This window comes from Martes martes (assembly GCF_963455335.1).
Source record: "Martes martes genome assembly, chromosome: 12".
Lineage (NCBI taxonomy): Eukaryota > Metazoa > Chordata > Mammalia > Carnivora > Mustelidae > Martes > Martes martes.
In genome coordinates this window covers 92,804,352-92,816,167 of record NC_137900.1, presented here as the reverse complement: position 1 = coordinate 92,816,167, position 11,816 = coordinate 92,804,352, and the positions used below count along the sequence as shown (strand labels likewise).

The window sequence follows — 11,816 nt, the reverse complement described above, 5'->3', positions numbered from 1 at the left end:
GGGGGCACCTGGGTGGCTCAGTCGGTTGGGTGGCGGACTCCCGGTTTTGGCTCAGGTCATGATCTCAGGTCCTGGGATGGAGCCCCGCCCCCACTACCTGGGGCTCTGCACTCAGCAGGGAGTCTGCGTGAGACTCTTTCTCTCCCTCTGCCCCTCCCCCCAGTCATGTGCACACGCACACACACGAACGCTCCCTCCCTAAAATGAATAAATCTTAAAAAAAAAAAAAAAAAAGCTGGAGTGTGCTGAGCTCTACCCAGGGTGTTTTCACCTGCACATCTGCGGATCGGTGTGGCCAGCCACCAGGAATCCGGGTGGCCTGGGTTTCAAACACAGTCAGCTTGTGGGGGTGGAGAGAGGGTCCAGTTGTGCAAAAAACCTGGACTAAAGCTGACCGCTGCCACAGACGGGATTCTGTTCCTGTGAGCCCATCAGCTGGCCTCCGGGTGGCCTCTTGGGCCCCGAGCCCGGAACGCAGGTGTCTTCGGGCGCTGCCGAAGCCAGGGTCAGCCTTGGCCCCGTGAGGCCGCCGATGGGGCTCCGAAGCTGTGGTGCAGGCCCAGGATTAGAGGGCCTGGGTGGGCGGCCTCACCAGGGCAGCGGCCCCAGAGGGACTTCCGAGCCCAACCCCCCTTGGTTGTGTCTGCCTGGCAGGACAGATGTGGGGTGGGCGTGGGGTCAGGCTGTGGTGGCCCAGTGTTCACTCCTCTGGGGGCACCTGCTCCTTTGTCACGGAGGGTGCGGGGGATACGCTCTGGCCACACTGGGAAGAAGAGGCACCCCCCCCCCACTTAGCCACCCCGGCAAAGCTAGGGTTCTGCCCAAAGCCTCCTGCTGTAGCCTGTGGTCTGGCCGGTGAGCAAGGACAGACCGCCAGAGCGAGCAAGGACAGACTGCCGGAGTGTGAGCAGACCAAGCAGACCGAGAGAGCAGAGGAGACTGCTTGGGCTGGCGAGGACGAGTCAGGGAGAGGCTCTGGGGGCACTTCCCGGGGAAGCAGGGCAAGGGCAGACCCACAGCCTGTGTGTCCCAGGGGTGAGCCCCGTCCCAGAGCATCAGGACCTGCCCTGTGAGGTGAGTTGTTGTTGAAAAAGCAGGACTTGCCCTCAAGGAACTTCCACCCTGGGCCAGGAAGAGGCCCCTTGGCGTGGAGACCGCAGAAGGCCTCTGGGTTGGGGGTGGGGAGGTGGCCCTGAGGCCCAGGGGGCAGCAGCAGGCTTGCAGGGAAGGGAGCCCCTGCCTCACTCCCAGCCCAGCCTCTCCCGGGCCCCGCTGATTTCCCTCCTCAGTCTTGGCCCAAACCCCCAAGGATAAGGTTGACCCTGGTCCCCGCCACAGGGCACAGCCCTCAGACCTGAGTTGAGGGAGTGACAGGACCCAACTCTTGGAACCAAACCAGGGTCCAAACTACTTTCCAAAACAGAGCTGAGAGCTTGGAGCCAGAGCTGCTGCATGGGTGGGAAGAGGTAAGGAGAGGGGTGGGGGTTGGGAGGGGTGCAGGGGGACGGGGCCTTAGCCTGCAAATGGGGGGGGGGGGCAGAGACAGTCCCAGCAGTCTGACGGGATCAGATCTGAGCCCCAGGCACCACTGTTGACAGGACCCATCTGTTTTGGGGGCTTCAAAGTTTTCTAAATTGCAAAGGTACTTCTTTAAGGAAGACACAAAATCACAAATACAAAATGTGTGCAGCGCAAGCCCCTGACACTTAAGCTCCCTGTCCCTTATGGCCAACTGCCTCCTCCCCACATGTGACAGTCCCACACCATCGCTCAGCCGCAGGGCCTGGTCCTCTACTCACACTGCCCACCAGTCAGGTCTGCTCGTCCCGTTACCCCGCTGACTTCTGGGGACTCACGCCTGACGTCCCCTCCAGGAAGCCTGCCTTGATTTGTGCACCACTCCAGAGTGCCTTTCAGCTTTCCCACGAACCCTCCTCACCCCTGTGCCATTGACAAGGTCTGCCCACCTCCACCCCTTGCCCAGTTGGTAAACTCCAAGACGGGACAGACCGTGGCGGGCCTGGTTTTCCCTGGTACCTGAAACCCGGGGGTACTCTGTAAATATTGAATGACTGTACGGGGTGACAGCTGAGAGAACACGGGATTAAGAGTGTGTCCTAGCACCTGCGGGCTGTCGGACAGTTCATCTGAGGCCCTGGGGTAAGGACTAGGCAAGATTATGGCTGGAGCTCCACCTGGGCGGCTACTTCAGGACGCAGCTAGGTCTGGGCCCCCCAAGCAGCCTGCCCCACCCCGGAAGGAGGCAGATGACCGCCATAGCCCCCATTACACAGGAGTAAACAGACAGCCTGCTCATTCCTACTTGGTTTTGGGGTTCCATGCTTGAGTAGGGACATGCCCACCAAGCTCCTTCCCAAACTAGAACTCAATGCCTCTGATAGGACTGCCCTGCTTGTATCCCGTGTCCCCTTCCTGCAGTGACCCCAGACTCCTTGCCCAACATCCAGAGTCCTGCATGATCTGGTCCAGATGCCCTCTCCAGTGGTCACCCCTTGCCCCACTCCAGCCTCTGTAGGACCTTCCTCCCCCAGGGAGCCCACCAAGCCTTTGCCCCTCAGAGCCCCCTGCAGCCACTGGCTCTCACATGGCCCCCATCCATGCCAGCCTCACCTCCAAGCCTGGGCTCAGAGGCCACCTCCCCATGCCCCTGTGCAAGCACAGCCTTTGGGTCAGATCGAGCTGGGTTCAAACCCACAGCGGGGCCAGGTCCCAGCCCTGTGCCAGGGAAGCTGGTGGCTGCTCAGAGCCTCATTGAAAATGGGGTCTCTGACCCTGAGCTCAGGAGGTGAGCTGGGGGGAGCCCCAACCCAGGATAACGCCAGTGATGGTCAGTGCGGGGGCTCAGTGAGGGTGAAGAACAATGACCCTGAGTCCCCCGTTCACATCCACAGCCGGACTTGAACTCAGAGCTGAGTGACCTTGATCTCTGGGATCACTGCTCATGTATAAAAAGGGGTGGAAAGAATAAATAAATAAATAAATAAATAAAAAGGGGTGGAATCACTGAGCGCCCAGGGGGTTCCTGGGCAGCACTAAGTACACCCAACGCTCCCACACCCCCGAGGTGGGCTCCTTCCTTTCTGGGCTCCTTCCCAGCCCTCTGACTCCAACTAGGGCTGCGGCCAGGGACAGGCCAAACCTCATGTCCAGGGTCCTGCCAGGAGAACAGAAGAGGTGTAGGGGAGGAGTAAGGGGCAGACTGACCTTCTTGCCCGGACTCGGGGTCCTCGGCCGCCTCCAGGTCCTCTGGCCCAGCCGCGCACCCCGCAGGCCCCTGCAGGTTACATGTGGGGAGCAAGACAGAAGGACAGCGCTTTCTCCGGCGACTCCCGTGTAGATCTCCACGCCAACCCGGCCCAGCGCCCCACGGCCCTCCCTCGCCCGCTTGGGTTTGGGGCAGCACTTGGTCCCCGCGGGCGCGCGAGGCAGAGTGCAAGAGCCGGGAGGGAGACGCGGGGTACCCGCCGCGCGCTGGACCCTCGGTGTGCTGCGGCGAGGCGCGGCTCCCGTGCACGCGCTGTCCGCGGGCCCCCACAGGCCCCGCGTGCACGCGTCCGTGGACACGAGGCCCGGCGGCCGCGGCAGGGCCCACCCACCGCCGCCCGCGGGAGAAGACGCGCGCCCCCTGAGCGCGCCCCCGAGCTCGCGCGGCGGCGCCCGCCCCTCACACCTGCGGCGGGCGAGGCGGGGCGGGGCGGGGCGGGGCGGGGCGGGGCGGGGCCGCGGCTGTCCCCGCCCACCGGCCGGAGCCCGGGAGTCCGGGCGGAACCAGGCAGCGGGGCCCGAGCGGCCGGCGGCGCAGCGCGGCACAGACAATGGGAGCGGTGCGGGCGGCGGCGGCGGCGGCAGCGCGGGCGGCGGCGGTTGCAGAGCTCCGGGCCCGGCGGGGACGGGAGGCCGCACCATGAGCCCCGCAGCCGGACGCCCCCCTGCGCCGCGCGCGGGCCGAGGCGAGCGGCTTCTGCGAGCCCCGGGCCCCGCCCTGGGGCTGGCGATGCGCTGCCAGGGCTGAGGATGATGGTAGATTGCCAGGTGAGTGCCCCGGCTCGGCCCTGGCCGCCCTCCCAGCCGGCGGGGGTGGAGGGAGGACCGCATGTCCCGGGCCCACACCCCATCCGGCGAGGAGGGAGCACGGCGCCAGGTCCACGCTGAGCGCGCGCTTACGCAGTTCCGCGTCCAACCCCTCCTGGTACAACTGAGAAACTGAGACCAGGAGAGGCGGGGACTGGCCCGGGGCGCGTGAGGTGAGGGGAGTCCGGAGAAGAGGGGAAGGTTCTGGCCTCCCAGGCCGGTGCTTAACACTCCCATGGGGTTTCCAATGGGAATGAGAGACCCTAAGATCCTGGGGGACCCCGTTCACCCCCTCGCATCTGCGGCTGTTTCCTCTGAGCATCCCCATGCGCCCCCAGGTACATACACACATGGACTTCACAGATGGGGGCCATGGGATGGGGTCAGAGGAGGAGTGGACACTGGAGAGGTGACAAGGCGGGAAAGAAGAAAGGGATTGGCGGCAGCCATGGGGCAGGGACATCCAGTCTCCTGGCAGCATGCCCAGGACTCAAACATGGGGAGGAGAGCCTTGTCAGACTGGTGGCCAGGGGGTCCGAAAGGTGCTCAGGGGGCTACCCGGGCTGGGCACTTCCCCCAGGACACCTGGAGAGGACAGGCTCTGGGGTGCTGGGTATACCACTTTGGGCACCTGGACTATGAAGAGACACCCCCTCCCCCCAGTTGGAGGGGCTACAGCACAAAAGGTCTCAGCTTACTCTTCTGTCAATTGGGCTGTAGAGACGGGGTGTCCCTAGGGTCCCACAGGCTTGTGGAAGGATCTGTTGGCTTTGGATCTCCATCCCAGACACACTGTGCTCACAGTCCTGGGAAAATGCTTTGTACTTCCTTGAGGTCCTTCAGAGGAGAGGACAGGGGGAGCTTGGGCGGCTTGTGGGGCTGAGGACCTGGGGAGGCAGAACGTGGCAGAGCACTGACCACTGGTCTGGGTACCAAGGTCAAGACCCTCCTTGCTGCAGCCTAAGGGGCCCCATCTGGAAGGGGTTCCAGAGTCAGTGCCCTAGCCAGGGTGAGGAGGCCTTAGGAATGCACCGATCTCGAGGACTGGAGAGAGAAATGAGGGACAGGGGAGGCTTCTGAAGCTCCTCACATCACCCCCAGAGCCCCCAGGTCCTGCTCCTTTACCCTCTAGGGGCAGGGAGAGCCGCTGCCTTGACTACACCCAAACAAAGGTGTGTGTGTTGTTTTCTGGTTTTCCTGCTGGGGCTGCCATGCTGGTGCTGACCACCAGGGGTCAGGCTGTGCCCACTGTGCTCAAGGGAAGCCACCAGAGCAGGGAGGGGACACCCAGGGGTCATGCTGGGTGTCCCCTGCATCTCCCCCAACAGGCTCCTCGGGGTTAGGAGCCTCCACGTCCACCACGTGATCTGCTCAGAGGCAGGAGGGGCTCTGACACCCTCTCGTGGACGCAGTCAGCTACCGTGCCCCTCACACTCACCCTGGCAGGGGCTGTGTGAGGCCTGGGGGCGAGGCTGGAAGGTCCCCAGGAGGGTCCCTGTGCTCCAGGAGGTCCCAGCCCAGAGGGGGGGAATGGACCAAAGCGCCAGAGCAAATCCAGGTGAAAGGGAGGGGCGGGGGCTGCGGGGACGTGAGGCAGGGTGGAGGGGGGCGGGCGGGAGCCCCTGGCGGGGGTCTCACAGCCTGCAGGGTGAGCGTGATGCTGGGAGCAGGGCGGGAGGACCGGTCCTGCCCGTGTCTGCGAGCACTGTGCTGCGGGGCGGGGCCAAGCTGCAGAGCCGCGGGGGCACAGAGGATTTGGCCAAGAGGAGCTGGGAGAGAGCTGGACAGCGCTCCGGATGGAGGGGCCGGGGCCAGACCCCAGCCTGCAGGGAAGGGACTCCCGGCTGTCTGTGCCGTGGGACCCACGGGCCTCCCAGGCACCTGCTCACCATCCGAGAGCCAGAATCCCGACTCAGCTCGGCAAGGAGACCTGGCCTCCTGGTCCCCCAGAGGCCAGGACTGCAGTCCCCGCTCAGGCCCGACTGGGGCAGGCTCCGTCTCCAGGACCGTTCGCGGGGTGTTGGCAGGAATTATCTGGGCAGTGTGTGGTACAGAGAGATATTCCAGAAGGAAGTCCTGTGGTCAGGCTGGATTCAAGGCAGGGAGCCTGAAGATGAGGGCCTGACTCTATCAGGCCCTGGCACGCGCCCTGTCCTCACTGCCCTAGGTCACCTGCTGAGTCGCCATCAGTTTCCTGGGGCCGGGAACGCTGGCTTGGCTGCACTTGGCCAGGGCGGTCAAGGTCGGGGTTTGTCCTGGGGGAGAGGGTGTATGTAATCCGTTTTTGTTGCTGTCATAACAAGGTACTACAAATTCGTACTGCTTTGGCTCAAAAGAACAGAAATTTATTCTCCGTCGGTTCTGAAGGCAGAAAGTCCCAAATCAGGTGTCGGGAGCTCCATGCTCTCTCTAGAAGCTCTGGGAGAGCTTCTAGAGCTACATCTTCCAACTTCTGGTGGTGCCAACAGCCCACAGCATTTCTGGACTCACAGGTGCATTGCTCCAAACCCTGCCTCGGTCTTCACATAGCCTCCTCTGCGTGTGTGTGTCCAGTTTTCCCCTTTTCGTAAGGACACCTGTCACTGGATGTGGGCTCATCCTAACCTGGTGACTTGCACGGATACCGTTTCCAAGTAAGGCTTATTCACAGGTGCTGGGTTAGCTTTCTGGGGACACAGTTCAACCCACAGTAGGAGCACTGGAGTGATTCTCACCCTGAAGGCTAGGCACCCAGGTGCGCAGGGAACTGGGGAGAGCATTTGGGGTCTGGGGAACTCTCCGGTACCCCTCCCGGGCACAGGCCCCCTGCGCCGGGCTGTGGTGTGCCATCAGGAACAGCAGGTGGCGCTGTGACCCCCCCTTTGCCGCTTCCCCAGCCCAGCTCCGTGCACCACCCGGGTAGACAAAGGTCTCACCTTCCAGTTGTGAGGAGACGACACTCAGCTGTAAACACAACAGCAGCATCGTCATTTCAGGGGTGACACACACCGCAGAGGAAGTCAAATAAGGTGGGGCCACACGGTAGTGACTCGGTGGTGCCCCGGAGGGAGGCCCGGGAACCTAGCAGGGCCAGGCCCCGCGCAGGTGGGGAGTCGGCGTTTCCTTCTTCGCCTGCAAGCCAGGCTGTCCCTTCTCAACCATTTTCAGGGGCTCCTCGAAGGGCAGCTCTGGTTACCCTCTGTGGTTTCCTGGCAGCTCACCGGTTCCTGCCGGCCAGGGCGGCTCTGTCTGATGGCGGCACTTGGAAGCCAGCCATCCAGGTGGGTGGGCTGTTGAGATGTGAGGGGTCCCTGTCCCCAGAGACCTTGCCCAAGGGGCGGCAGTGCTGCCTGAGCTCCCCCACCGCTCACCTGGTGGGGTTCTGCCCCATCCTCCTACAAACTGGAGAGGGCCACCTTGGGCTGAGGAAGAGGGGCCCCGGGCTCCCCACGGGACAGTAGGGACTTATAGGGGCATCAGGGAAATGAAGCAAAGTGCCCAGGGTGTTACTAGTCCCCGAAGTGAGGCAGTTTCTTACCGCGGCCCCTGGGCACTCCTGGGTCCCCCGAGGCTGAGGCCGCTAACCCTTGACAGTGGGTCACTGACCAATTCTCACAACGGATACTAACCAAGAGCCTCTGCAGGGTTGGCCTTTGCTGAGAAGAGACCATGGCGACGAAATACAGGAATGGGGGGTGTAGGACAGAGAGTAGGTCCTAGGAGAACACATCGGGCTGGGAGGCCGGGGACCTGGGGTCGGCAGCCACTTGGCCATCAGCAGCATGCCAGCCACGGGGCTGTGCCCTGCAGAGTAACTCCCAGACCCTCCCCCACGTCCGCGGGTGCTGTGGGCAGCCGGCCTGTAGCGCCTTCCCTGAGCCTGGCCTTGGGCTGCAGTGTCGCGTTGTATCCGCAACGTGGGTACCACTGCTGCCTGCGTATACAGGAGGGGAAACTAAGGCACTGGACGGTGAATGGTCGAGACAGGGCCGGTGGAAACATGTCCTAGTGTGCAGACAGGTGGGGCTGGGCCTAGGGGCTGGCACCAAATTCCTTGCAATTGCAATGAACTTCCCATGTCAGGGCTGGACAGGCCCCAAGGTGATGGTTAACAGTGGGCGTGGAGACATAAACAGAGTTAATGAGCCCCTTTAGCCTCCCGTCCCCCTGCTCTAATGAAGGCCTTGGGCTCTGCGCTCTGCGTTTTCTCAGAGTTCTGAGGTTTTGATCCTCCGAATCTTCACTTAGGGTAGCTGCTGGGTGCGTCTCCGTGGGGTTGGGGAGTAAGCTTCTGGAACCTAGACGTCTCCTCCCAGGGCAGCCGAGCCAGAGTGAGGAGGTGGAGAAGAGAGGGCATCCCCTGAAAAATGACAAGCCCCAGAAGGAGGGAGAGTTCCCATGGCAACCTGGAGCCGTTGCCTGGCAACCGCGGGCCCCCCAAACACTTGCGGGCAGGAAGGCTCCGGGCTGGGGCTTTCCAGTGGCCTCAGTAGAGACCCTAGCTGTCGGGTCTGATCCACGGTCACCCACAGCCCCTGCCCTAGATCCTTCCTGAGGGAAACCCCAGTCTGCTTCTCCCTCCCCCTGACTCCACCCTGCCAGCCAGCCACCTTCTGTCATGCCGTCCCCCTAGCAACAGAAGCTACTTCCTGGATACCTGAGTACAGTTGGTGGTGGCATGATGTCAGAAAATGTAGGGTCAGAGGGCACTGTAGATGGGCGGGCTGCCAGCCGGGGGAAGAAGCCGGGCTTGGGGTCCAGGGAGAGTGGAGCAGTTAGAGCCCCACAGTAGGGGACTCCAGTTCTGTCCGGGCCAGCGGAGGCTGACCAGCTCTGTCGACCTTGGCATGTCACCAGCCTCAGTTTCCCCATCTGTGGCCCCATCTTCCCCCGTGCCTGTGTGTTCACCATTCGGCGCATGAACACCGGGCTGTACATCATGCCACCTACTGGGGCTTTGGGGTGGTCTGGACCAGACCAGCCTCTGTGCTTACTTCTCCACTGGCCTGCTCCACACCTGGGTGCTGGGGGGAAGCAGGTGGCCTCACAGTTAAGGCCATTGGCTCGGAGATGGACACCTGTGTCCGTATCCCGGTGCAGTGCTTATTACCGAGTGTCCTTGAATGGGCACTGAACCCCCCGAGCCTTGCTTTTCCTCCCACTGTGAGCAAACTGTGGAGAAGGAGCCCCAGCCTTGTGGGCTCTGTTAGGGCCCGCTCTCGCTTATGGGCGCTGACCCCATCCCCAGCAGTGGGCACGCAGACCAGATTGTGTCCACGGGGAGGGAGCAAGGCCCTGGAACCCCCTGCCTTGCCTTGGAATGGAGGAGAGAGGGGCTTTGGGGTTTAGAGTACCCTAGGGGGGGTGGATTTGGGAGCTGGGAAGGGTGTGAGGCCCAGGTACCCTCAGGTGTTCTCTCTGGGAAGGGCAGTGATGCGTGGTCTCGTTGGTGACCTCAGGGGTTCCCCAGCGCCCTCAGGGAACCAGGATTCTAGTCTGACCTTGACCATTCCCTCACTCTGTGGTCTGGGGCCATCACCCCGCCCTCTGAGCCTCCCAGGCCCCCTCTGTCCAAAGGGGAGGGGGCGTGCCCACCTCAGGCCTTGGGAGGAGGCCTGGGTGGCATCCTCTGCCCTGTGCTGGGCTCGCACGTTGGATCTGGGGTGGCGGGGCTGGCTCCCGTAGCTCCCGCGGCGCGCCTCTGCCCACTCTGGCCAGCCACCCCTCACTCGTGCACGGCGGGAGGAGGGGCGGGGCGAGGGCGGTGCAGACAATGGCCCGGGCCGGGTGGCGACCGCAGTGCCCGGAGCAGGGGCCAGGCGCTGCAGGGCTGCCACCTGGCGACAGCAGGCGGCGCACTCCCGTCCTCCGCTCCGGGCAGGGTGCAGCCCCTGCCCGCATTCATGCTGGTGGGCCCTGCCCGCATTCATGCTGGTGGGCCCGCCGAGCCTGCGAGCAGACGAGGTGAGCCTCAGTTGGGCTTGCGGCTGGGGAGGGGGGACTGGGAAGGGCCACACAGTGGCGGAAGCTAGGATGTGGGAGCGCTATCCCCCGCCTGCCAGACCTGAGAGGGGTGGGGATCCCCTTGGGGCTGGAGAGCACCCTGGGTTCTTCCCTTTTAATGGGTTGGGATCAGGAATGCATTCCCTTGGGGAGGGCGGGTGGTATCTTCTCAGCATGCCGCCTGGGGGTCCGGGTGTGCCCACCTGACCTGTGCGTGCGCTGCTGGGCTGGGGAGGGCGTGGTGGTGGCGTCTGAGTTCTGAGTCCAGAAACCTACCCACCACGCTGGGGATCCTGCAAAGGAAGTGCAGGCCTTCCTTTGTCCCCTGCGGTCCTCGCCTGTAACTGCAGGTCAAAGCCGGGAGGACGGGACCTGGATGTTTAAGCCCTGGGAACCGCCACCACCTGAACTGCCGCCCACTGCACCTGGCTGGGCCGAGGAGGGTGGAGCCCGGCCTTGAAGGTCTCTGTCCACGGCTCTCAGCATGCAGGAGGTCAAGGCGGTCTTGAGGTCTAGGGGGAGAGAGAGGTCTGGGAAGGCTGAGTGGGAGCGCAGGCTTGGACTCGCAGGATCCCAGACCGGTGGTTCCCTCAACTCCCCTGTGGACTCAGGGATGCCCAGGTGGGTGAAATGCTCCAGAAGCCCCCGGTACCATCGGCTGCCGCACGCCCTCCGCAGGTGGCAGGAAATGTCTCTTCCCCCTCGAGGAAGACAGATGCTGGTGTGGCCCACCAGCTGTGAAGACAGGCGGTGTTGACTGCCCCTGGGGAGCAGGGGGCTGGCCTTGAGTCGAATCCACATGGTTTTCTAGGTGGGGAAACAGCCCCCCCCCCGCCCCCCCCAGAAGCTGAGTAGATTGCCAGGTGCTACCTGAAGGTGATCTCCACCCGGATCACCTTCCCCCCTGAGGCCAGAGTTCTAGGGTTTGCTGCCCAGGAAATTGCCCCGGGGTGCCCTTTGGCCCTCTGGTTGCTCAGGGCTGAAGTAGAAGGGTGAGGTCGTCCACCTGGCCTGAGGCACTGGGTGGCCAGACAGGTAGGTGACAGCTGCGGGCGGCAGAGCGAGGCGAGCGGAAGGGGAGGCAGGCAGCGCCCGGTGCAAAAAAGGCTGAGCTGGCAGCGTCCCCCGCCCGCCCCCGCCGTGCAGCAGAGGACGGCAGTTCCTCAGTATTTCAGGGAGTTTTCTACACAGCCACATGGGGCCAGGAGATCCTTGCACAAAACACATGTGTCCTGCCAGAAGCAGGCATGGGGCGGGCCCTGAGGGAGCATGCTCCCCGGGTCTGGGGACCCAGGGTTGCCACCATGTTCAGGCAGATGTGCAGGGGGTGGGGGTACATCCGAGGCTCCGGGGTACCGTGCACAGTCCCCGCCTGCACGTGGGCACCTCTCCATGCCTCCGGGTGACGGCGCGCACTGGAGTGAATCTGTGGCCACGTGTGTCCTCCTGTGTGCCAACAGTGGGCGTGACAAGCCTAGTGGCAGTGGAGCGCGCCCGTGTGTGAAGGGACTCGTGTGGGGCGAGTGGAAACACATGACTGATTACGGGGTGGGGTAGAGGCAGCACATGCACGTGGGGCACGCCAGTGCATGCGTGTGCTCGTGTTTGTGCCTTGCTTTACCAAAGGACAGGGCCCAGGTTGTGACCACGAGGAGGCCAGCATGTTCCTGCCTCCGTCCACTTGCCTGTTACCGGGTTTCTCGGCTGGGAAAGGGGTTAATAAGTGTACGCAGCTCGCAAGG

General features: G+C 63.4%; 1 protein-coding gene across 1 annotated transcript in view; it reads left to right on the top strand.

The window, feature by feature from the left end:
• Positions 1–3,878: 3,878 nt before the first annotated feature.
• The window catches only part of RALGDS (ral guanine nucleotide dissociation stimulator), a gene marked incomplete at its 5' end in the record, with an annotated part of 43,789 nt that continues 35,851 nt past the window's right edge, over positions 3,879–11,816 (top strand). The window contains one exon of the mRNA XM_080820734.1: positions 3,879–4,053. Within this exon, the coding sequence (XP_080676860.1) occupies positions 4,036–4,053 (18 nt within the window). The remainder of the gene's footprint in view (positions 4,054–11,816) is intronic.